General features: G+C 38.6%; 1 protein-coding gene across 1 annotated transcript in view; it reads left to right on the top strand.

Annotated features, from left to right (window-relative positions):
* The window catches only part of mfsd4a.L (major facilitator superfamily domain containing 4A L homeolog), a 54119-nt gene extending 28811 nt beyond the window's left edge, over positions 1–25308 (top strand). Inside the window, exons 2-10 of the mRNA XM_018246502.2 lie at positions 2834–3032; positions 5843–6082; positions 7357–7513; positions 11324–11436; positions 13317–13490; positions 16341–16488; positions 18705–18775; positions 23170–23290; positions 25070–25308. Of these exons, the coding sequence (XP_018101991.1) occupies positions 2834–3032; positions 5843–6082; positions 7357–7513; positions 11324–11436; positions 13317–13490; positions 16341–16488; positions 18705–18775; positions 23170–23290; positions 25070–25125 (1279 nt within the window). The 3' untranslated portion in view covers positions 25126–25308. The remainder of the gene's footprint in view (positions 1–2833; positions 3033–5842; positions 6083–7356; positions 7514–11323; positions 11437–13316; positions 13491–16340; positions 16489–18704; positions 18776–23169; positions 23291–25069) is intronic.
* Positions 25309–25685: the final 377 nt, after the last annotated feature.

Genomic DNA, 25685 nt, shown 5'->3' with positions numbered 1-25685 from the left:
ATCTAGGTTTTGTCTTTTGTTTGCGAATGGCAATACGGTGTTCAATCAGTCTCACTCCAACAAGGCAGTTGGTCTTATCCACAAGGACATTTAAGAAAATATATGACATTGCTAGAGATACATGTATGTTAAACTTTGAGATGAATTTGGGTACCCTGCAATGGATGTGATACAGTGTCCCCCTGATTATGGCATTACAATTTTGGTAAAGGGAAAGGTTCCACCATGTGTTTACCCAGAAGTCTTTGATTGTATCCTTGTCTAATTTAAATGTCACTCCTCAGAAGGAGTCAGATCCAGTGTTCTTTCCCCAACCGATATGCAAAAAAGGCATTTGAGGCCTCCGAAACACCTTTGAGGTGGATGTATCATTCAAAAGAATGGCCAGTATTTACTGATGGTTTTGCATCTTTTTCGGTGCTCTCACATGTATCTGATATGTATGATTCTTAGTTTTTTTTTTTTGCAAAGAAGTAGACAAATCTGATAACACCTTGAAGCAGCCATGGGTGTAACTACAGAGGAAGCAGACCCTGCAGCTGCAGGGGGGCCCAGGAGCTTAATTTCAACATCTAGTGATTTTTGTAAGGGATGCCTATGACTGTTAATTAAAAAGCATGCATAGTTCTGAAGAGAAAATACATAACCTGTATGGTGCCAAGTTGCATTTACACTTTTTCAGCCAAACCGTTGTTAATTCAAGATCCATATAGTATGAGGCATTATAATCATTAACTAATTTACATGAAAATACTCCAAAAGCAAACTTGACTTGTAAATTAGACATTTTTTTTCAAAAATGGTTATCATGCTCTAATCACAAGCACCCTGTTTATAACTGGCTTTGGGACACATTGAAAAGCCTTCCTGCATACGTGGTGGAAACTCAGTAAGTGAATTAAAACATGAGCAAAATAGAGGAAAAAAACAGACAATGCATTTACTGGGCAAACATGGTTCTGATGTTAGTTTCAATGTTTATTGGTCATTGAAGCTGCCCTAATGCTTGATCCATCAAACTGCTTTCACTATTCACTAACTACTGGTACAGTTGTTAATTAGTTTAGCACTGAAGCATGAAGTAAAGCAGTGCTGTCCAACTTCTGTTGCACCGAGGGCTGGATATTTTCCGGCCTACATAGTGGAGAGCCTGTAATGGAAGCCAGTATTAACCACTCCCTGTTGTTAAACCACACACACACACCTTAAACCACACCCATGTTACCACAAGTCTATATCCACATTACGTCATATTAAGACATACCCTTTATCCATTTGCCTCCTCCTCCCCTGTGGATAACTCAGCACCCCCCCCCCCAGCATTTGATTAAACACCTTAGGGGTCACTAACAGTCATTTTAAAGTGCTAAAAAACAAATACCAGGCTTATGTTCCACAGGCACAGCAGAGCACACACAGGCAGAGTATGGCACACACACAGGGAGCATATGGCAGGCAGAGTATAACACACACAGGGAGCATAGGGAAGGCAGAGTATGGCACACCCAAGGAGAATAGGGCAGGCAGAGTATAGCACACCCAAGGAGAATAGGGCAGGCAGAGTATGGCACACAGGGAGCATAGGGCGGGCAGAGTATGACACACGCAGGGAGCATAGGGAAGGCAGTGTATGGGACACACAGGAAGTATAGGGAAGGCAGAACAGAGCAGGAGACAGGGAAACCTATCAGAACCACTCTAAGATGTACTACATACAGTGACACAGTGCTGGTGCTCCTTCAGCAGTTTGTAGTGTAAACAATGTTTCAGTTTAAGTCAGGATTTTAGGTGTGAACAGTACAGGGCGTTAGGGGTGTGAACAATAGAGGTGTTACAAGTGTGAACAATGCAGGGGGGAATACATGTGTGAACAATACAGGGGATTACAGTCTGAATTTCAGGTTTAAACAATGCAGGGGCAGTTAATCTCTGTAGTGGTACCTTTTAAATCTTAAACAAGAGAAGCAGACACAGCAGGCAGACTTTCATGTGGGGGGCCACACAAGGGGGGATTGTGTGCCACATGCGGCCCGCAGGCTGCCAGTTGGACAACCCTGAAATAAAGGAATTAGTGCTGCCAAATTTGTATAATTCACCTTTTGTTAGTGCCATAGCCAATGGTGTATATAAAACTGTTGCTATGGAGTACAACCGAAACAACCTGTGTCCTATGGCTAATGGCATACATTGCTTTATGATCACTCAGTGAAAATTGAAACCACTCTTTCCCAATAATACCTTCTTCTTATACATTTGACCCATGTGGAATAAGAAGTTTGATTACTTTTCAAATTAATGGAACATGGATCCCAGCAGTGAAGCATGTTTTGAAAGCCTAGATTTTCCTTGAGATTACTGCCATGGTCAAAATGTGTGCCATTATCATCAGATGGCTATTAAATTTATTTGAAAAAATAACATTTGCCCCTGGGCAAACTTAGTGCCTTTTATTACATAACCCCCTAAGGGAGCAAACCAGATGAGCTCTGCAAACAATCTTGCATTAAACACTTCATCAGAATTAGGGTAATGGGTACCAGCAGCGTTCCTAGAGGGGGGCGGGCCCTGGTGTGTGATGCGCAGCCGGGCCCCGCCCCCCTCCGTACGGCGCGCTGCCGGGTTGATTTCAGTGGCGTGCGGCGCTGCCGGGGGGCCCTGAGGGGGTTCGGGCCCTGGCCCGCTCGCACCCCCTGCTCCCCCGGTAGTTCCGCCACTGATGGGTACATGACTAAAGGCTATGCATAGTGTAATTCGCATGCATGTTTTCTTATACAACTGTTTGAAATCTTACATGCTTCAGGTAGATTGATTATTCTGTGATTTTTATCTACAGGGTGAAACAGTCTCTGTTCCTGCTCTTCTTGTCCTCTCTGACCATCTCTGTGGTGTTTGCTATAATTCCATTCTGTGGCCATGTTGGCATGCTGGCACTGGTTTTGGCAATAGCTGGTCTGGCCATGGGCTGCATAGATACAATATCTAATATGCAGCTGGTAAAGATTTATCAGCAGGACTCGGCCATCTTCCTGCAGGTGAGAGGGGTTCTGGCTATAACAGAGTTGGTGAAGGAACAAAAATAAAATTGCAGTTATTATAAATGCTTTTGAGAGAATAAAAAAAGATCAGTTGAGTTAGTTTTAAAGAGAAAACAATGCCCTGAATAAAACATTGTCTCATTAATTGTCAGGGGCATTGACACTGGCAACCATAAAACAAATTCATTTTTATTATTTAATCATTGTTTTCAATGTCTTTACTATTTATCTTCCATTTTGATATCAGATCCATCTTTGGTTGTTAAGAGTAATTAAGGAGAGATAACATTTTTGGAATTTCACTGTCTACGCTACACAATATAATTTTAAGGTGTAACATATGTCAGTGGATAGTATATCTTTCACCAATGATGTGGGATTTCTGACTTTCTCATTTGTCTTGCAATATGGTGGATATGTAACAGTGCAGGTATTGAACCCGTTATCCGGAAACCCGTTATCCAGAAAGCTCTGAATTACAAAAGGCTGTCTCCCATAGACTACATTTATCCAAATTTTTCAAAATGATTTCCTTTTTCTCTGTAATAATAAAACTGTATCTTGTACTTGATCCAAACTAAGATATAATTAATTCTTATTGGAAGCAGAACCAGCCTATGGGTTTAGTAGACTTAAAAGAGAATTCAATCTGTAATTAAAAAAACCCTGCCCTAAAGGGCGAAGCGGCTAACGCTAGCGAAAATTCGACAGTGTGACGTCATTTTGCCACTTCGCCACTTTGCCACGGGTGCTGGCATAAATTCGCTAGTGAAGTAGACAGACTCTAGTGCTACTTCCGACCCTTACGCCAGGCAAAGTTGCGCTCTGACGAAGGGACGTAACTACGCTAATTCACTAACTTGCGGATTTTATTGAACTTTACCTCTTGCGCCAGACTTTACTTCGCCAGCTCAGACCAGGCGAAGTGCAATAGAGTAGATAGGGATTGGTACCCTCCTTCCCCCCTACATTTGATAACATATGGCACCTAAACTATACTGTGGGCACATGTGTAGGGCATTAGAACACATTTATTAAGGTTCCCTGGCCTTGTGTAGTGTAATGTGTTTTCTGCTGCATATACGGCCATTATACTTTGCACGCCGCATGCAAATTTGCCATCGCTGGCGTAACTTCGAACCGCTGATCGTAATATCTCAAGCGCAACTTCAAAAATGATCAGTAACTTGTGCGTAACTTCGGATCTTCGAGAATTTGCGCAGCCCTGGCGAATCTACACCTGGTGAAGTGCGGTGAAGCCAGCACTGTCCCAACTTCGGAGGTAAGTAAATTTGCCCCTACAACTTTTAGGAATGCTGTTTTTAACTCAAGGCAATGTGATGGAATTTAATACAATTTTTGTTTCTGTTAAAAAATATTTTTTAGGAATTTTTCCTTGGTAATATCTTGAACACACTTCATAGGAGTTGGGATGAATCTGCCATTCACCCTCGCTATCCAATGTCACCATTGTCGTATTTGTTTCAGTTTTGATCCTAAAACTGTTAACTTTAATGTCACATATTCTTTTTCTAAAAAGAAGTGCCTTTCCCATTGCACTTGTTTTTCATTTAACAGAAACTGATACCCACAAAATATATATTATGTTAAAGTCTATTTAAATATAACACTCACCTATTTTCAACACAAGCCTTCTGCTGAAAATTGGTTTTACATGTTCTTTGTGTTGAAAAAAATCTGTAGTTTTATTATCTGGAGAGTCTAGATTAGTGAAGAAGAAATTAACGCAAGGAAAGGACAAGGGATGCATACATTTTTATTTTTATTAATTTATTATTTTGTCATTTTGAAATTGTCATGTCAATTTATTGAATGAATTGTATTTTGCTGGATTATTATAAAATTCAAAATAGAAAGAAATTGAAAAATAAAATAAAAGACAAGGAAAGCCTTCCTCTGAAGTGTTCAGTATGTTATAGAGCCCACCTTACTGTCCCTAATCCCTACTTTTCTAGAAACAAATAAAGTTGTTTTCCCCCTGTTTTAACTTCTCAAACGCCCACCTTACTCATCTTATTTGCAGACTTGCGTTACATTATCAAGATGTCTGCTGCAGTTCTTCTGCACATGAGCAAAGCATTCTTCTCCCACTCCTACTCCTAGATTCTTGCGCACTACTGCTGCGAGTAATACTCTCTCTCCCAATTGGAAATAAAGCACATGCGCCACAGTCTCTAAGTGCTGGAGAGATGGTTTGTGAGATTTTTTTTATTTTTCTCTGCAATATTCTTATAAGTCTGGCACTTATTATTGAGACTACATTTGCATGGATGAAAATTGAGGAGGTTCTGGAACGCTGCAGAACTGACTGCAGGTATGCCTTTCAGATGAGTTATAGTGTTTAGTACACTTTCCTTGTCCTTTAAGTAAATTCTTGCTACTCTCATTGATATTCAATGGACTGAAGAAAACCTATATCTAAGCACTTGAATAGATTGTAAATGTATAGACTTCCACTGCCAGTGCAAGTTGCTTTACAAATAAACAAAATATTAGAAGTAAAATTAAAATTCCAGGTAAGTAAATGGTCTGCATAAAATGAAATACGATCACCTTTACTGATCAAAACAAATCAGAATCTTGTAAGTCATTCCTTAGAAACAAGTAGCAAATTACATACTGACAAAAATGGATCGCTTAGACTCAAAGTTGTTTAATTGTGTCTTGATAACTATGACCCTTTATTTGTGTTTAATATCCAACTTTTTCAGAGTGACTGGAAGAGCTACTGAGTCCATGGATTGGAACACTATTTACGTCTATTATATATGTGATTTTTGTTCAAGGTTCTCCATTTCTTTGTTGGATTTGGGGCCCTATTAAGTCCTCTCATTGCGGATCCCTTTCTCTCTGAGACCAACTGCATCCAGTCAAATGCCACCCAGAATCAAAGCCACAACTTAGAGCACATCAGAAACTCTTTAGTACCTCATCACCCTGGGAATGTTTCCCATTATGTTCTTCCACTTCAGGGGGCTTCAGTAACACAAGTGTCATATGCATTCTGGATCATGGCTGCCATCAATGTGAGTAATAATGAAAGTTCATATGCAAAACACCCCATTTTGAATTCATATTTTTATAATATTTTTTTACTAGTGGTGTTCACTAGTTTCCTACAAATAGCAGTTTTTTATTTCTATTTACATTTTTTTATTCATTTTTAGGTGCTTTTTTAAAATATTTATTTATGCAGCTCTTTAGTTTGACAATAAATTACTGTTGTTTATTAACAAAAAGCTAGACTGACAGACTTACTATTATGGTTTAGTAGCTGTATTTACTAATCCAATTTATGTATGTATATATTTTTATATAGAGCTACCTTTGTACACAGAGCTATACATCAAACATTAAAAATAAATTCACAAATAAAATTAGGGTGTTATTTATCAAACCTCACAAAGCAAACCTTCAAAAATAACCCCTTAGATTTAAGTACTAGATTAAGAGGTTTATTTATCAAAGGTCTAGTTTGTGAGTTTTTTTCTACTTTGAATAAACTGGCAACTTGAATGTTTGTTTATTTATGAAAAACCCCAAATGTAAGAAAACTCAATTGAACGCAATTGGGGGGAAAAACTTGAATAGCGAAAAAAAAAACTGAAAATCATAAAAGGCAAAAAACATCTTCAAATGGTTCAAGGGACTTCTGCCAATGACTTCTACATGACCTCGACAGGTTTTAGAGTATTTTCGGATTTGGGCTTTTAGCAGCTTTAGGGCATAACAAATCTCGAGATATTCAAGTTTTTTCCCCAAAAAATGTGCTTTTTTTCAGTGAAACTACCCTCTAAAAAACCCATTTTTCATGAAAACACAAACCGACCTTTAATAAATAACCCCTTAAGTATTAAAATAACTCACTGGTTACTAGTGTTGCAAAGGGTTCAAAAGATGACGTTATTACATAAATGACATAACATAGTTTCCTAAAAGATATGAAAAAAGAGCAGGTCAGTCCAGCACTCAAATGGATCCACAGGACCAGAAAGAATAAGTTAAAAAATATATGTTTATTATACAAAGTTAAAAAATGTATACTTGCATCTCCATCAGTATACAATTCCTTTTGGTCCTGTGGATCCGTTTGAGTGCCGGACTGTCCTGCACTTTCTTCATATCTTCTGGCATGCCGCTCCCTAAAGCTTGGGGCCTGGGGCTGGTGCACCCAGACCACATTTACTATTTGGTGAGTTATTCACAATATATTCTGGGTCAACTTGTCTCTCTAACTACTGTAATTTATAACATAGTTTCCCTTTCAGCAGTTCTAAATTATAAATGGTCCTTTTCTCAGCTTCCAGTGCCCATTGCAGTTTTTTCCCTACTATACAAGGAAGGCATGGTTCCAGGATGTTCCATACACAGTGGTGGCCTATTATCAGAAGATGAGCTGGCCATGGAAACCCATAATGGAAATGACTTTAAAAAAATAGAAGCACATGAGAAGCATGGTATGGCATAAAGGTTTCACTTTTGGCGGGGGGGGGGTAATAATACACTTGGTTTCATGTCTTCATTTTACATGGTAAATTGAAAGCATGATAAACTAATGAAAGGATAATAACCAGAGTCAGTGCCTTAAATAAGAACCTTTTGTAACCATTGTAATGTAGATTATTTAAATATACTTTGTCTCAACAAAATAAACCTGGAAATTCACTTAGCATTTTTTTTGAGAGAAGCATCCAAGCATTTGTACAGAGTAATCAGTCATCATATTTCTTTTGTATTACCACAAATCACCCTTACTGGGGATACAATGGTGATTCAAACGTATTTAGTACAAAACACATTGATTAGCTTGCTGGATGAACACATCTGTCGCTTTTAAGGGGTCGTTCACCTTCCAGCACTTTTCAAATAGTTCACCAGAAATAAAGACTTTTTTCAATTACTGTCTTTTTTCTATTGTGATTTGTTTTTTTCTAATATTTAAATGTAAAATTTTTCACCTTATTTTGTCTTTCTAAAGCAGCTCTGGGGGTCTGTAAACTGTTCTTAAACTGATACATTTAGTCGGTACATTTCTTCTCAATTTCCTTAAAGGGGTTTCACCTTTGAGATAACTATTAGTATGATGCAGAGAGTGATATTCTGAGACATTTTGCAATTGGTTTTCATTTTTTATTATTTAAGCTTTTTGTGTTATTTAGCTTTTTATTCAGCGACTCTTCAGTTTGCATTTAAAGCAATCTGGTAGCTACAGGCCAAAAAACTAGCAACCATGCTCCGATTTGCATAAGAGACTGGAATATGACTAGGAGTGGGCTTGAATAGAAAGATGAGTAATAAAAATTAGCAATAACAATACATTTGTAGCATTTGTTTTTTAGAAGGGGTCAGTGATGCTCATTTAAAAGCTGCAAAGAGTCCGAAGAAAAAGGCAAATAATTAAAAAAAACTATAAAAAAAAAAAATAATGAAAACCAACTGAAAAGTTGCTTAGAATTGGCTGTTCTATAAAAGTTACCTTAAAGGTGATACGCCCCTTTAAAGGCAGTTGTTATAATTGATAAAATAGTTGCTAATATCTCACAGATGCTGCTAAGAAATGTATCAACTAAATGAATCAACTAACGTAGTAAATTGTAATAGTTCAGATTCTGCACAAAGATTACTGAGCTGCCAGACTAAAACACCAGAGCAATTGAAACAACTCTGTATTTCTAGTGAATAATTTAAAAATAAGTGGACAACCCTTTTAATTATATGTTGGTTGATGGACTTACATAACTGCCTATAAGCATAATTTATTCAGCACTGTATTACCCGTATCAGGTTCCATTAATGCGCAATAACTTCTATTATCCAATTTCCTCCTATTATCATAATTTTTTCATTATATAAAGTTTAAATGAAAATATTTGTCCTACCAAGGCTGTGCCCCACACCAAAAGGATTGCAAACAGATGTTAATATTTAAATACAGGGTGTAATTATTTTGCTGCATGGGCCAATACTTTCTTAAATAGCTCACCACTTTCTCCCCCAGTTTTGTGCTCTTTCTGCCTCCTCTCGTCTTCTTCCCTGATCTCTGTGGCCTCTCTTCTCCCTGCTCGTTTTACGATTTCATTGTCCTTTCTGTCTTTTTCCACTCATTCTCTGCTCTTTCCCCTTCACATGCCTTTTGCCTCACTTACTTATTCCCATTCAACAAATGACAAAACTTTTTAATGAAAGAGTACTTTTGGTATGAGTGTGAAGTTCATGTAACACTCCCCCTCTGGTACTGCTTTACAAGGTGAATCCAACAGATATCACAAAGTAAGGAAATAAGTAGAAAGTACTAATGAAGATAAGTCATATAAACCCTTATGTACTGGAAAGCTTATGTTGTCCTCAAAGATTCACAATAACTAATAGGTGTAACAACAGTGGTTTAATTAGATGTTACTTGGCCCCACAGCAAATTAATTTTAAGGCCCCCAACATATCCAGAGGTTGTCCTTTATGGGGCCCCTATACCTCCAGGGCCCCATGCAGCCGCAGGGTCTGCTTCCTTTGTAGTTACTCCCTGTGTAACCAACTAGGTTTCTCTAGCTTCATGTTGTATTAGGGCAATAATCTGAATTCCTGTTTCCAAGCAATTTATTGGATATATATCTACATTTGTGAGAAGTGAGTGCAATTTATTCTTTTAACACATTGTATTTTATACACTTTACATTATTACTTTCTCACTCTCTGCTTCTCTACAGATATTTGTGCTTCTGTCCTTTCTTTTGATTTAGAAGCATATGCCATTTTATCATATACATACTCAGATTGACCTCTAAATATTCCTTTATCCATAATTTGGACAAAACAGGGGTTTAACCTGTGCTGCAAAACAGGATTCTAGTTATAGCTTTTTGTCCAGGTTTGCCTCTGCAAGTTTTTTAAGAGACAATTTTTACTGATACAATGCAGGAAATGTTAACAAACAAATAATCAGTATACAACAATGTGGGACAACATATGTATATTAAATGTATATTAAATTCACAGGGAAGAAATCAGTGATACAGGTTAGAATTTATATATGTTTTGCTGAACTCAGATTTGAATTGAACACAAGTGTTTGCTTCCTAAAAGCTAGAATATATGCTTCTAATGCTAGTATAATATTGCATCTCTGTGCTTAAAGGGATCCTGTCATCGGAAAACATGTTTTTTTCAATACGCATCAGTTAATAGTGCTACTCACTCATACTTCCAGCTCTCCTATCTTAAATGAGAAATTGCACCACTTTTGGACTAGTTGACTGCATGCATGACATGTATGGTTTTATGTGATTTTATTTGATACATCATCCACAAAAGCAACACTTTCACAAGTATAGCAAATTTACTTTAAAGGGAAACGGTCATGGGGAAAAAACATTTTTTTCAAAATGAATCGGTTAATAGTGCTGCTCCAGCAGAATTCTGCACTGAAATCCATTTCTCAAAAGAGCAAACAGATTTTTTTATATTCAATTTTGAAATCCGACATGGGGCTAGACATTTTGTCAATTTCCCAGCTGCCCCTGGTCATGTGACTTGTGTCTGCACTTTAGGAGAGAAATGCTTTCTGGCAGGCTGCTGTTTTTCCTTCTCAATGTAACTGAATGTGTCTCAGTGGGACATGGGTTTTTACTATTGAGTGTTGTTCTTAGATCTACCAGGCAGCTGTTATCTTGTGTTAGGGAGCTGTTATCTGGTTACCTTCCCATTGTTCTTTTGTTTGGCTGCTGGGGGGAAAAGGGAGGGGTGATATCACTCCAACTTGCAGTACAGTAGTAAAGAGTGATTGAAGTTTATCAGAGCACAAGTTACATGACTTGGGGCAGCTGGGAAATTGACAATATGTCTAGCCCCATGTCAGATTTCAAAATTGAATATAAAAAAATCTGTTTGCTCTTTTGAGAAATGGATTTCAGCGCAGAATTCTGCTGGAGCAGCACTATTAACCGATTCATTTTGAAAAAAATGTTTTTTCCCCATGACCGTATCCCTTTAAAGTAAATTTGCTATACTTGTGAAAGTGTTGCTTTTGTGGATGATGTATCAAATAAAATCACATAAAACCATACATGTCATGCATGCAGTCAACTAGTCCAAAAGTGGTGCAATTTCTCATTTAAGATAGGAGAGCTGGAAGTATGAGTGAAACATATTTAAGAATAACATTTTAAGGAAAAAGTAGCAAGAATCAGAAGAGCATTTATTTCACTGATCACCCATACATTACAATGCCAGCAGCTGTTTAAATATCTGTTTTTATTTTCAATTGAATTCAGGTCACGCTGTATCAAAACTTTGCTGCCAGAGCAAGATGTTGAATGCTCCCTATACTTTTTTTGCTTTTCACGCCTGTGCAGCTATAACTCTCTTCTTGACAGATGGGATAGTGGTGAGTTCAATTTTGTTGCCAGGTTATATATGCTAATGCACACAAAGAGAAAAATTACAAGCACAATATCAGCCTTTGTAATTTTAAATAAGAAAATGTTATAAAATCTGGGGCTTTGATAGGTCCAAGGCAGCTCATACACTGCCTTATTGGTGAACTCAACTTTAAGGTAAATTTAAAATAAATACATTTCCCAAGAAAAGTATACACTAACATATACCCCTTACTCATACCACAAGGTATAGAGGGCCTGTTGGGGCTCTAATTAGATATTTTAATGCAGGTTTTTTTAAAAAAGTTTTCTAAAACGATTTTGCTGTATGGCGTAGTAGCTTGCTATTACACCACTTGAGAAAGCTCTAATTGGGCAGAGCAGAGAAGCTTTTAAGCCTAAACTAATTAAGATACACCAATAATAGAATACTTATTCTATAAGCTAAATTGCAGCTAGGCTACAATTTGTACATGAAACAAAACAAAAAAATAGCAAAACAACTTCTAGCAGCCGATCAACAATACGGGATAGATGGAGGACTATCAATGTTATAGTTTGTATTATGTTGGGGTTAGAACTGATGGAAGAATGCAGGAAGAGATATAGGAAAATAGAGCGATAGCTGTGACTGACAGTCAAAGAAGATACAGAGGCAAACAGTAGATAGGAAATGCAATAATTATGTGTGTTTCAACAGTCACAAATTTTGCTAAAATCAGATATCATAACTGCATGGTACTGTATGATAGTGGATGGGAGGCTTGTTGTATGGTCTCAGGAAGGATAACAATAATAGGAATGTGGCACCAAAGTTCCATAAACTCTAACTGAAGGCTAACACCACACACACCAATTTCTTTGCCAGCATTATTACTGCACCGATTACATGTGCAGTGACTGGAATGCAATCCAACTTTATCTGCCCACACGGTGGATTTTGGCTGAAAAATACACAATATTTTAGTATAAATATATATATATAGTCCATATCTGCTTAAATATTTTGTGAAGGACTAGATCTTATGCAAATCCAAAAATGATTGATTCAGTGCATCCCTTTTAAAAATACAATACTCACAAAGTTTGCTGTTTACATAGCTATCATTGTAATATTTTTTTTTTACTGCTTACTTTCTCACAGTGGTGTAACTATAGAGGAACAGACCTGTTCATGGGAGAACAGGGATCCAGGGCTGCAGGGTCATACAAGCCAGGCCCATCCACAGATTTATCAGACAATCACAATTGTGCCTGTTTTGCGACAAAGCACACACATAATTGCAATAATTTTGATGAATGCCCTCAATTACTTTAGGCACGATAGAGTTGCACAAAGTGAATTGTTCCGTTGTGCCTGCAATGGGACTGGAATTCTGGGGGAAAATGCTGCATTGAGGGACAAATTACACTTTGCTCACTGTACTTATGGGTGTAAGTGCTATTATACAAGAAAGCTCCAAAATTTGGAAATTCACTTCTCATGCATCCTATTTAAGAAAGCAATGTTATGTTTTCACTGATTTCTTCTTCTTTCTGTAATAATAAACAGTATACTTTACTTGATGATTACTAAGCATCTTTTAAATGTTTAAATATTATAGGTAGCCTTAAGGGATGGTGCTCTAAATTTACAGAAAGATCCATTATCCAGAATACAACAGGTCCCAAGCCTTCCAGATAATAGGTATCATAGCTGCATGATAAATTCCAAGGGGAATAAGCTATATTATAGCAATGAGAAGGCCATGATGATGATGATGATGATGATGATAGATAGATAGATAGATAGATAGAGAGATAGAATAAAACAGTCTGTGATTGTAATATGACAGGATAACCTCACTGTGTAGTAGAGAATCACATATTTCACATCTTTCTCTTGCAGGGGGAATACTCTGGGTTTGTGTATAGTTATGCTGTAGAGCAGCCACTAAATCTAGCTCATAAAACAGCCGGGTACCTACCTAGTCTCTTCTGGGCTTTCATCACCTTGGGAAGATTGATTTCCATTCCAGTGTCCTACAAAATGGCACCTCGTTCCATGTTATTTATCAATCTGGTAAGAAAGCTTAGTTTACAAATTATGATAGAATTTAAGAAAAAGTTTCAAAAGTTTAAAAAATGTGACTTTTTTCAAAAAAAATAATGGTTTTGACTGAGAAGCATATAATAAATCTGGAATGCTTCTGTTGTAGTTGAAATATATAAATATAGCATTAGTTACAATTGCATTCATGACTATAGTGTTTCAGTTGAGTGATGTAATTTGGTGCAAAATGGATGGTATATTTATAAAGCTTTGTTGTAGTCCTTAAAGGACAAAGAAAGATTAATTCATTGGGCAGGTGCATTTTTATCTAAAGAGGAGAGCAGGCCTGGAGAAAAGACATACCAATATTTCTAGAAGTGTAGACTTATATTTACGCAGTAAACTAAAATCTTAAATTTCTAGTGTACTGCACATGAGCAATTCTAATAGGATAATTTCATATCCCCTTGAGAGAAGAGAATTACTGCGTCGTGCACCTTACTCTGGTTTGAATAAATTTGGTGTAAGTCAGCAAAATATTTTTTGCGGTATCAGCAGGTCTCTGTGCCCTGAAATGGAACCCAGAGACCTTCAGCAATTCTGCATGGCAGGATGGCAGTGTGCACCCATTTGTTGCACTCTGCCTAGGGGGTCATAAATGACCTCTTGAATCTACACGTATTAATTCACCTGGGGGGGTAACAAACATATTGGCACTAGCAGACAAAATGGCAAAAATAACTTTGTATGGCTGCATAGTCTCTGTATGTAAAACATTCCTATAGCTTAAACAGAACAGGATATTTAAAAGGGGCACTATACTCCCTTGTATAACATGAGTACAATGAGCATTCTTATTTTTTGCCTAGTGTTTTAATCACAAAAGTTTTTATTTCTTAAAGGGATACTGTCAAGGGAAGATATGTTTGTTTCAAAACGCATCAGTTAATAGTGCCACTCCAGCAGATTTCTGCACTGAAATCTGTTTTTCAAAAAAAATAAACTTTTTTATATTTCATTTTGAAATCTGGCATGGGGCTAGACATGTTTTTGGTCTCCCATGTGTCCTCAGTCATGTGATTTGTGCTCTGTCAAAGATTGCTCGTTTTCATTACAGACATTTAGAGGTAAATCGTCAGATATACAGATAGAAACAATAGAATTCTACCTGTAGCTGACAATTCAGTAGTAAACACTGGCTGATGTTTGGGTGCCATCCAAGGCGCCTGATCAAAATTTTCTGACTTGGCCGATGAATGGGCCAAAAAGTCTTTTGCCGATATCGGTTGACTTGTTTTCTGCCATGCACGCAGTGAATATTGTACTAAGCTTCGTTTTGTACGATAATATATGTGCGTATATATAGCCATCTTTACTCTTTATTGCTGCACTGCAAGTTGGAGTGATATCACACCCCTGCCCCCCCCCCCCAGCAGCCCAGCATCATCATCAGAACAATGGGAAGATAACCAAATAACAGCTCCCTGACACAAGGTAACAACTCCCTTGTAGATATGAGAATAGCACTCAGTAGTAAAAATCCAAGTCCCACTGGGACTACTTCAGTTACATTGAGTTGGAGAAACAATAGCCTATCTGAAAGCAGTTCCACCATAAAGTGCTGGCTCTTTCTGAAAGCCCAGGAATTGTTTGCAGTGTAAACAGTGTAATTTAGAAATAAAAATGTAAAGGCTAATGCACAGGCCTAGAATCCACTCCTAGCAGTAGAATCAGCTTCTTCCTGGCCTTCACCTTTTGAAACAAACATATCTTCCCTTGACAGTCTCCCTTTAAGAAATAAAAACTTTTGTGATTAAAACACTAGGCAAAAAATAAGCATGCTCATTGTACTCATGTTATACAAGGGAGTATAGTGCCCCTTCTGGGTGCATGCACATGTGGGGCTTTCAGCACAAAATGCATTCTCACATGTTTCGGCTGCATAATCTGCTGCGTTTACCTGCACCCTGCCTGACACAATGGAAAATAACACGTCTACCCTTAGCCTAAAATACTGCATGGTAATCGGATGACCACCTGCAAAAAGACTTCAGAAAAGCACTTGTTCATCGGATAAATTTCCTGCTGCTGATTCATCATTAGCAATGATTGAAATATCCTGGTCTCTCTGTGTTTTGTGGCACAAGGCTTCAAATATTTCCAAATTTGACAGGTTATGGTCCCCCTGTATTGGTGCAACTCATGTAACATGTCAAACATGTGTACAGCTGCAGCATAAAATTATGTTGCAGGCAGGACGGAGCTACTAGAGCCTTGTATGTAGCAACTCCTTAACACTATCTTTCAAAGAGATACTGACACCAGAAAATACATTTTTTATATCTATTATAACATTATCTTTGAATGCTATTTATAATTTTGCAATAAAAGTATTTGCCTAAAGCTTTTAAATTATCTTTCTTACCCCAATGTTCCTCTATGAGGGGGCTGCCATATTTGTGCAGCAGGAGTCCGTTAGCATTAGAAACTCTGACAGGTTGAGGAGGGACAGTCAGGTTTGCAAAACAAGTCAGGTTTAGGAACTTCAAGTAATAATTACTTACAAAAGCGTGACCCATATGTAACTTTTATTGTAGATTAATATTTTGAAAAGATTTTCTTTTAGTGTCAGTATCACTTTAAGGAAAGCAAACAGTCTGCAGTTTTAAAATGCACAGTGGCTGCTGAGTGTCAATAGAAAAATGCTTGCTGTGTCTCAGCTGTCATTTGCCTATGTCTGGGTTTATTGGAGATGGCAAAATTTAACTTGGGCTATTTTAATTTGTGTCAGTGCATCTTGTAATTTTATGTGAATTAATTGCTTATGTTTAAAAAAATTACACATAGCATTTTCATCCTATGTATATTTTTTGCTGCCAGATTGGGGTCACTGCCACATTCCTGTTCTTGCTGTTCTCACAAAATAGCACAACTGGAATTTTTGTAGGAACAGCCTTACTTGGTCTTTGGCTCAGCAGTGTGTTTCCCAGCATGTTGGCCTACACAGAAGACGTCTTAAATTATAAAGGTAAAACACCCAAGCTTTTGCATGCATGTTCTTTTGTGCAGAACACCATCAATGCGCACTGAGAAAGAAAGAGTAAGAGGCACAAGGCTGAAGAAAGAGTAATATGGGTTAAGATAATTAAAGAATGATTAGTCACTAACCAGAACAAAATACACTAAAATGATCAAGGAATTAAAGGGTAGTTTGTGCATAAATTAAATGTCAGTATAGTCCTGGCCTGTTATTAGTAACCTTTCAGTCAGTCTTCATTATTTATAGTCCTTTTGGGATGAGCGAAATATTTTGCCATGTTTGATGCAAAAATATGCCCATAGACTCTATTGTATAGAGTCTGAATAAAAGTTGTTCAGTTTAAAGAATGACGCATTCAAAAATTGACTTCAATGCTTTTGGCAAATTTTTTGTCGCTTTGTGAATTTTATTGGAAGTGAAACAAGTCAGATGCGCCATCACTATTTGCTTTTTTATTCTCCCTTTTTCATTTTTTTTAATTTGGGGTTACTTACGCTGATGGCCAAAAATCTATTTGTTTGTGAGGCTAGAATTTTCTTTTAATTATTATTTATCTTTCTATTCAGAGCCCTTTTCTATTTATTGTAGTGTCATTCAAACCACTGCCGGGTTGTTAAGGTATTTTGGACATTGCAAATTGTCTCTGTGCATCTGTACCATGCTAAAAGATTAGTCTGCACCATACTAAAAGATAATTTAAAGGTTAAGTACCCTTTAAAATTTACAGACTTTTAGTGGTTAACTGGGGAATCTACTGAAATGCTTCTTTAGAAAAACAATGGACACGGTTGTAAAATGATAGCCTAGGAGCTAATTGGATATTATGAAAAATCATACACATTTTAGACCACAAAAGACTCTTGTGAGATCTGTAGCTAAAAGCAGCAGCAGAGTTCACATAATCAATAAAATTTAGATCAGGCTTCATTCAAAGCACCCGAACATTGCTCATTGTTAGTGTTGAATATCAGTATTGTTTCTACCTGTATACAGGCCCGGATTTGTGGCAAGGCCACAAAGGCCCGGGCCTAGGGCGGCAAGATTTCAGGGGCGGCATGAATATGGCCCTGCCTGTATATCTGACAATTCAGTTCTACACCTGTGTGTTGAAACTAACGATCTTTCTTGGAAAGATCTTTTCCAGGATAAGATCGTAATTGTAACGTCTATGGCCACCTTAAAGAGAAGGTTGTCACAGTTTATCTGAAACTGGATGGGGCAAGGAGAGAGTGTATTTTAATGGCTAAAAATGGAGTTGCATGTGCACAGAAGAATTGGTTATACATTTCATTCATCAAAACTTTTAAGCCAGCTAAAGTTAAGCAAGCTAACTGTTAAGTCAGCTAAAGTTTGAAAACTCCAGTGACTGGGCAGACCATTTTTACAGAGATCTAACTACCCAGGTCAGTCTTGTATCTTACCAACCAGGACTGGAACCAGGGTAGGAAGTAGATCCCCCTGCCTCAACTGCCTTGACTTTGTGTACGCCAAGTGTACTCCTGGGTGTGTGGTGGGGGTGCTGTTGAGGAGGGGGCGAGGTATTTGTATTGGATGTCAGTACCTCTTGGTCTGTCTCTGTCACCATCAGCTAAGTTTGGTTATTCTTGCCTGTGTCCATAATGTATATCCACTGTGTATCACCAAGGTAATCAACTCTGAGTGCCTAAGTTAATGATCAGGGGCGTAACTATAGAGGAAGCAGACCCTGCGGCTGCAGGGGGGCCCAGGAGGTATAGGGGCCCCATGGGCCCTAATTCATATAAAATTTCACTAAATATTGGAGAAACAAGTCAACCCCAAAACATTTTGGGGGCCTGAAAAATAATTTGCTGTGGGGCCCAGTAATATCTAGTTACGCCACTGTTAATGATACATTTTAGATGTGAGTCAGGATGTGTTTTAAGCAGAGAACTGCCATGATTAAGACAGGTGTCATGTATTAAATGTATATTGTCACTGTTAGTACTAGTGGGAAAATAATAATAGGTCTGTGTCTGTGAGGAAAGAGCATTCATCTAATGCATGCTTACATTTATGGTATAGATTAGTACTGTTTTATGTCGCTTGCCTATGATCATTTTGCTTTCTTATCAAACAATTTCTCCACCTCACAAATAATGTTTGATTTTCACTCTGCCTTCAATAACTACCATTCTATGCAACCATATTTATTATTGATTTATTATTGGTATATACATTTGCAGGTTGTGCCACCACAGCCCTTGTTACCGGAGCTGGAATGGGTGAAATGGTGCTTCAAATATTAGTTGGATCAGTAAGTTACTATTACTAATTGTTAAAGTAATATACAAATGCTTATCTTTAGCAGATACCAAAAGAAATCATGCAACACAATTCATCTTACATTTAATTCCACTTAAAGTTTAAGTACGCTTTTTCATTTACTTTGTTCTATACTTTGTAACAATACATAAAGTTTGTAACCATGACCCCCTCTGCAATGCACCATTGCACACCATCCAAAACAATGCAAAGCCAGTGGTGCACGATCAAAGATGAGGTAAATAGCAAATGGAGGATCAGCACACACTGTAGTTGAAGTGAAAAGGTGATTAATTTTCATATAATGTTACATGTTAATCCTTCATCCTTGAGAAAGGTCCCAAGGAGGGACCGAAACATTGGATTAATATGTAACATTATATGAAAATAAATCACCTTTTCACTTCAGCTACAGTGTGTGCTGATTCTCCATTTGATATATATATATATATATATATATATATATATATATATATATATATATATATATTTATTTATTTATTTTTTTAAAGGTATCTCCATAAAAGTTACAGGAGATTATTTACTAAAATCAGATATAATTTTCCCAGTGTTGTAACCAATGTTCCCTCTAAGTCCTTCTTGGCTGTGTGTACAAAAAATTCTTTTGGGCACACATTTTAAACGTGTTTGCACAGTTTTTAAAACTGTGTGCTCTGGTTAGAATTAATAAAAAAAAAAAGTGTTTTCAATTAAAATGTGTTGAGTGCACCACAATTTGTTGTGTGCACTGGCCTTAAGCTGGCCATAGACGCAAAGATCCGATCGTACGAATCGTGGATTCGTACGATTTTCGGACCATGTGTGGAGAGTCCTGACATTTTTCGTCCGTCGGAGATCGGTCGTTTGGTCGATCGGACAGGTTAGAAAATTTCTGTCGCCTGCTGATAATATCTCTGCGTGTATTGCCGATCGTACGATTTTCAGTGGTAGACTGTCACTAGTGTTGTCAGACATAAGTATCGTACGATTGCTGTCAGGGGCAGAACATTGGGTGATCTGTTCTTATTTGATCGGAATGGTAAAGACTTTGATCTGAATGGTTAGTGGAGGGTCAGGAGATGGGAAAGTCCGATCGTCCGTTGATTCGTACGATCGGATCTTTGCGTCTATGGCCAGCTTTAGACTTTAGAGGCAGTGGCGGATTAACACTACGTGAGGCCCCTAGGTTACACTTTCCACAGGGGCACACCCCCGTATACCCACACATACCCACGACCGCCATAATGAAAAGGCACAGAATGACCAACTCTCTCTCTCTACACCTGGGTCTCTTTCTTCTCTCTATGCCTTTCTCTCTTTCTCTCTACACCTAAGTCTCTCTCTTTCTCTATTCTCTATGCCTGGTCCTCTCTCTCTCTCTATTCCTGGGTCTCTCTCTCCCCTGCTTTAGCTGTCTCTCTCTTTCTTTTGTGTTTGTGTCCCTGTCTTATGGTGTCAGTGAAGCCCCTCTCTCTCTCTCTGTACCCCCCCTTCCTACCCCAGGCTCAGTTATAGCAGAGGGGGGGGGAGAGAGGGCTAGGAGCTAATTGGATATTATGAAAAATCATACTTTTAGACTACAAAAGACTCTTGTGAAATCTGTAGCTAAAAGCAGCAGCAGAGTTCACATAATCAATAAAATTTTGATCGGGCTTCTTTCAAAGCACCCGAACATTGCTCATTGTTAGTGTTGAATATCAGTATTGTTTCTACCTGTATACAGGCCCGGATTTGTGGCAAGGCCACAAAGGCCCGGGCCTAGGGCGGCAAGATTTCAGGGGCGGCATGCTGCCCAGCCGCACCACCTGCCGAAGCACAGAGGACTGCGTGCATGGCAAATTTCTTAGTCTCTAATGGTGGCCATACACGGGCAGAAAAGGCTGCCGATATCGGTCATTTGGACCGATTTGACAGCTTATCTGCCCGTGTATGGGGGCTTCCGACGGGTCTTCCCGCTCGATATCTGGCCACTATATCGATCGGGAAGGTTGGATTTTTACCCGACCGACCCGTCGGAGCCGCTTGGCGCATCGTAAGTCGATCGTTCGGCCATATGGCCGAACGTTCGAATTACCCCCGATATAGCCATGCAGTTTAGTGGCATATCGGAGAAAGATCCGCTCGTTTGGCGATGTCGCCAAACGAGCGGATCTTGGAGTCTATGGCCACCTTAACCTGGTGCACGCAAGTCCTCGGTGCAGATAGGGACAGGGGGAAGAGTGTGCACTTTGCTCGCACTTCTGCACGAGGATGTGGGGGGGCGCAGAGCAGAGACACCGCGCCCAGCCTGTGGGTGCCGGAAAGACAAATATGGCCCTGCCTGTATATCTGACAATTCAGTTCTACACCTGTGTGTTGAAACTAACGATCTTTCTTGGAAAGATCTTTTCCAGGATAAGATCGTAATTGTAACGTCTATGGCCACCTTAAAGGGAAGGTTGTCACAGTTTATCTGAAACTGGATGGGGCAAGGAGAGAGTGTATTTTAATGGCTAAAAATGGAGTTGCATGTGCACAGAAGAATTGTTTCATAATGAAAAGACACAGAATGACCAACTCTCTCTCTTTCTCTCTATACCTGGGTCTCTCTCTTCTCTCTATGCCTCTCTCTCTCTACACCTAAGTCTCTCTCTTTCTCTATTCTCTATGCCTGGTCCTCTCTCTCTCTCTCTCTCTCTCTCTCTCTCTCTCTCTCTGTCTCTCTCCCCTGCTTTAGCTGTCTCTCTCTCTTTTGTGTGTGTGTCCCTGTCTTATGGTGTCAGTGAAGCCCCTCTCTCTCTGTACCCCCCCCCCTCCCTACCCCAGGCTCAGGGCTCACCTCTCCGCCGCTCCCGGCACCCACACATCCTGAGCTCCTGTGTCCAGCTGCCACGGGAAAGCCTGGGCGCCGCTAGAGAGTCCGGGAGAAGCCATGGGCGAGCGCAGACCAGGCCGTAACAGTGCAAAGTCTCATCTCACGAGACTTGCGACGTCACGCCCACAAAGCGCCATTTCAACTTCTGGCAGGTTGCTGTCTACCAGGTATATTACCAGCATCTACTGGTAGACCGCGTCTGCAATCGATGTCCTGGGCTCCCCTGAGCTACAGCCAGACGGTGCAGACAGTGGACGGTGACATTTTTGTTTTTTAAATTGCAAAAAACCCCATGGGCCCCTGACCACTATGGGCCCCTGACCACTATGGGCCCCTAGGCTATAGCCTAGGAGAGCCTAGGCATTAATCTGCCCCTGTTTAGAGGGAACATTGGTTGTAACCCATATTCAGTCAGAAGTTTTGTTTACAGTGGTTGTTTTCCTCCAGAACACTTTTTTTCAGTTGTTGTTTTCAGATTGTGCACCAAAAATACTTTTTTCAATAGCGTACCATTTTTTAAACATTTTACTGCTTTTTTCTAAAATGTAAATTTAGGGGGTTATTTATCAAAAGTTGAATATAAAAGTTTTGAACACCTTGAATGAACTAGAATGGTCTCTCTTACTTAAGAGAAAACTTGAATGGAAAAAAAATAGATTCTGCGAGTTCAAGTTGCGAAACCTGAAAACTCGCATTAATCGAGTTTTCCGCAGGAAAATACTCAAATCGCTCAATTTATTTGAGTTTTCAGGCAAAATCCTCTGGAAAAAACTCAAACATCATGCAGGCTATTAATATCTTCAAATGTTTCAAGGAATCTCTGTCATTGACTCCTATATGACCTCAAAAGGTTTTAGATGGTGTATTTTTGGATTCAAGCTATTTCCAGGGTCAAAGTATAATAAATGTCGAAAATTTTTAGTTTTTTTTTTTTAAAAAAAAAAAAAATCTTGTAAAATTTGAGTTGTTTTTATAACCCGAAAATGTGAGTGTTGACAAAAAATCTATTTGACAAACTCAAATTTTGAAAACCCAGCTTGAACTTTAATAAACAACCCCCTTAAAGTTTAATATTCCTGCCTCTGGTGTTTCAGTCTGACAGCTCAGTGATCCAGGTGCAGATCCTGAACAGTTACAATTTGCTACTTTAATTGATACATTTTTGCAGAATCTGTGTACTGAATTATAACAGCTGCTCAGGGATTCTGCTCAGCAGGGCCAAAGATAAGAAATGTATCAACTAATGTATCAATTTAGAACAGTTTACAGAGTTGGTGAATGTATAAGCTTCAATATTAGAATATGGTCGCAAATAGAAAATAAAAGTAATTGAAAAAAAGTATTTTATTTTAGATGAACTATCTGAAAACAACTGAACTGAAAAAAAGTGTTGGAAGGTGAACAACTTTTTATTCCTGCAGCTGATTGGTTGCTGTTGGTTACAGTATTGGTGCAAAATTGTGGTTTTGGTAATGTTTGTTACATTATGCCATTGTCTGTGCAACAATCTTGTTTTTTTTATGCTCTTGCAGGTGATGCAGACGCAGGGCAGTTACAGTTTCCTGGTGTGCGGAATCTGTCTCTCTTCACTGGCATTCACACTCTATGCTGTCTTTCTTGTAGTAGACAGTTTGCATAACAGGGAGTCAGAAGGTAAGGTGTATTCATTGCATTTACTATGCCTACTTCTTGCTTGTTGTTTTCAGCATTTTTACGGTAGAGAAGAGTGCCCCACTTAGCCATATTATGTTTATTTATAACATGATACAAATTATTATAGTCCCTGGATATGTTAATTATGGAGTCAGCCATAAAAGAGATCTTACCCAAAAAAGGCTTTTTTTTTTTTAGAAGAAAAAGGTCTTTCTTTTCTATATTGCTGTTCTAAGTTTGTCAGTTCATAAAATATGGATATCTGGGTGTCCCATAATATATTCCAGTATAGTGGTATGTACTAGTGTCTCAGGCAAACTGCATTATTATATTGGCTCTGGCACTAATTCAATTCTTGTGAACTTTAAACAGAAACCTACTGTTACAGATCCCTGTGTATTTTGGCAGATATACCACTGTCAGCAGTAAAGGATTATTTTATGGAATTGGATTGAAAGAACGCCCAATATGCCATAGCTCTGAACATATGTAACTCAGCGTTAATTCGTCATGGAAAGCGAAGTTACGCTAGTGATGCCTAATTTGCATACGGCGCCAAGTTAAAGTACAATGGACGTATATGTAGCAGCAAATACTTTACACTACACAAACCTGGGAAAGCTTCATAAAATAAAATAGAGGTGTTGTGTGTGCCCACTGTATAGTTTAGGTGCCATATGTTAGGAAATGTAGGGGGGAAGGAGGGTACCCCCAAAAAAATTTACGATCTTTTTCAGCTTATCACCCTTAAAAAAGGAAAAGACGCCAGCGTTTTTTGGGACTTAGAAAAATTCCAACTTTTTTTGAAGCAATCCCTATCTACTCTATTGCACTTCGCCTGGTCTGAGGTGGCGAAGGCAAGTCTGGCGCAAGAGGTAACGTTCAGTAAAATGCGCAAGTTAGTGAATTAGCGTAGTCCCATCGCCATAGTGCAACTTCGCCTGCCGTAAGGGTGTGAAGTAGCGCTAGAGTAGGTCCACTTCGCTAGTGAATTTACACCAGCACCCGTTAGTAAATCGGCAAAGTAACGAAATGACGTCACGCTGGCGACTTTGCATTAGCGTTAGGCACTTCGCACTTTAGAGAATTTGCCCCCTGGTGTCCAGGCTAGCGATATGCGGGCTGCCTGATACCCACGGGACAACCTCGCTGCTCCTCTTGCAGGTTGCAGACCTTGACTGCTGGCTTCCTGTTTTATAGGCTTTTGCCTGCCCCACCCATTTTTGTGATGTCATCAGTGGGTCGGGTCGGTGCAGGTCTATAAATGGAAGGGGGAAGTCAGGTGCAGGTTCATCACTAGTCCAATCCCACATTACATATACCAAACATGTTAAACTACCCAGGCCTCCCAACTCTTCTTCTAGTTACTGTAGTTGCAACATAATCTCAAATTTTCTCTTATTTTTTTTTTCTTCACATATCCTTTTCCTCTTCTTCTACATTTTGATGTCTTTCTCTAAACTTATTATGAAAATACATTTGATTGTTCCATAGTCCACTTTATCCAATAGCTTTCCTGTCAGTCTGAGCTTTGTTTGATAATCTTATCTTGCCTGTAGCCTGTGACCACAGACCCCATTACACCTATTCAGTGGTAATGAAATTATTAAATACCCAGGTTTCTTTGAAAAAATAAACAAAAATGGTAGACATCCAGATCAGGCTTGTATGCAGTGTTGAACAAGTACCAACCAATCAATTACCAGAAAAGACTCCAGCTCAAACCTGCAAAAATGGGGAAATATTAGCATCTTCTTACTAATGTTTTTTCCTCTGTAGATTCTACATGCAAACCTCCAGAACTTGATGGAGAAGCTACTTCATATCAGAGCTAAAGCTAAATGAACTTTCTAAAAAGAATGCACTGCTTTTGTCACCCTCATCTATGTCAAAGATATAAGATGGACAATGCATTTCAAATGATATTAGTCGAACAAATTTGTGTGAGAGCGTGCACCACATGGACTTTAAAAGTGTCACAAAAAGTGTTTGATTATAGCGTAAAACGGTATTGTAATAAAATATGCAACCTTTAGCAACCCATCAGCAGCTAGCACTTCCTAGGCACCAACACTGTTCTAAAGCAAACATCTGAGTAGTTGCTATGGGTTATTTAAGACTTGGTAAATTATGCAACTTTATTATCCCCAAAAACTGCAAAGGCAGAAGAAAGAGCTTCCAGAACTATACTTTAGTGCCGAATTAATGTTTTTGCTTTGTTCAGTCATAGCTTTAGAGAAAAGTGAAAATGTTTATTATAATAGATATCCAATATAAAAAAATCATCATTAATATCTCAAGTCAAAACAACCTGGGACTTTATAAATCATGACGGCATATCTGTTACAATATGTTCAGTCAACAGGTGGCTCTGCCTAGCTGCTTTAACTGCAGC

The sequence above is a fragment of the Xenopus laevis genome, chromosome 2L (assembly GCF_017654675.1).
Source record: "Xenopus laevis strain J_2021 chromosome 2L, Xenopus_laevis_v10.1, whole genome shotgun sequence".
NCBI classification, from domain to species: Eukaryota; Metazoa; Chordata; class Amphibia; order Anura; family Pipidae; genus Xenopus; species Xenopus laevis.
This window is presented reverse-complemented; position numbering and strand designations above follow the sequence as displayed.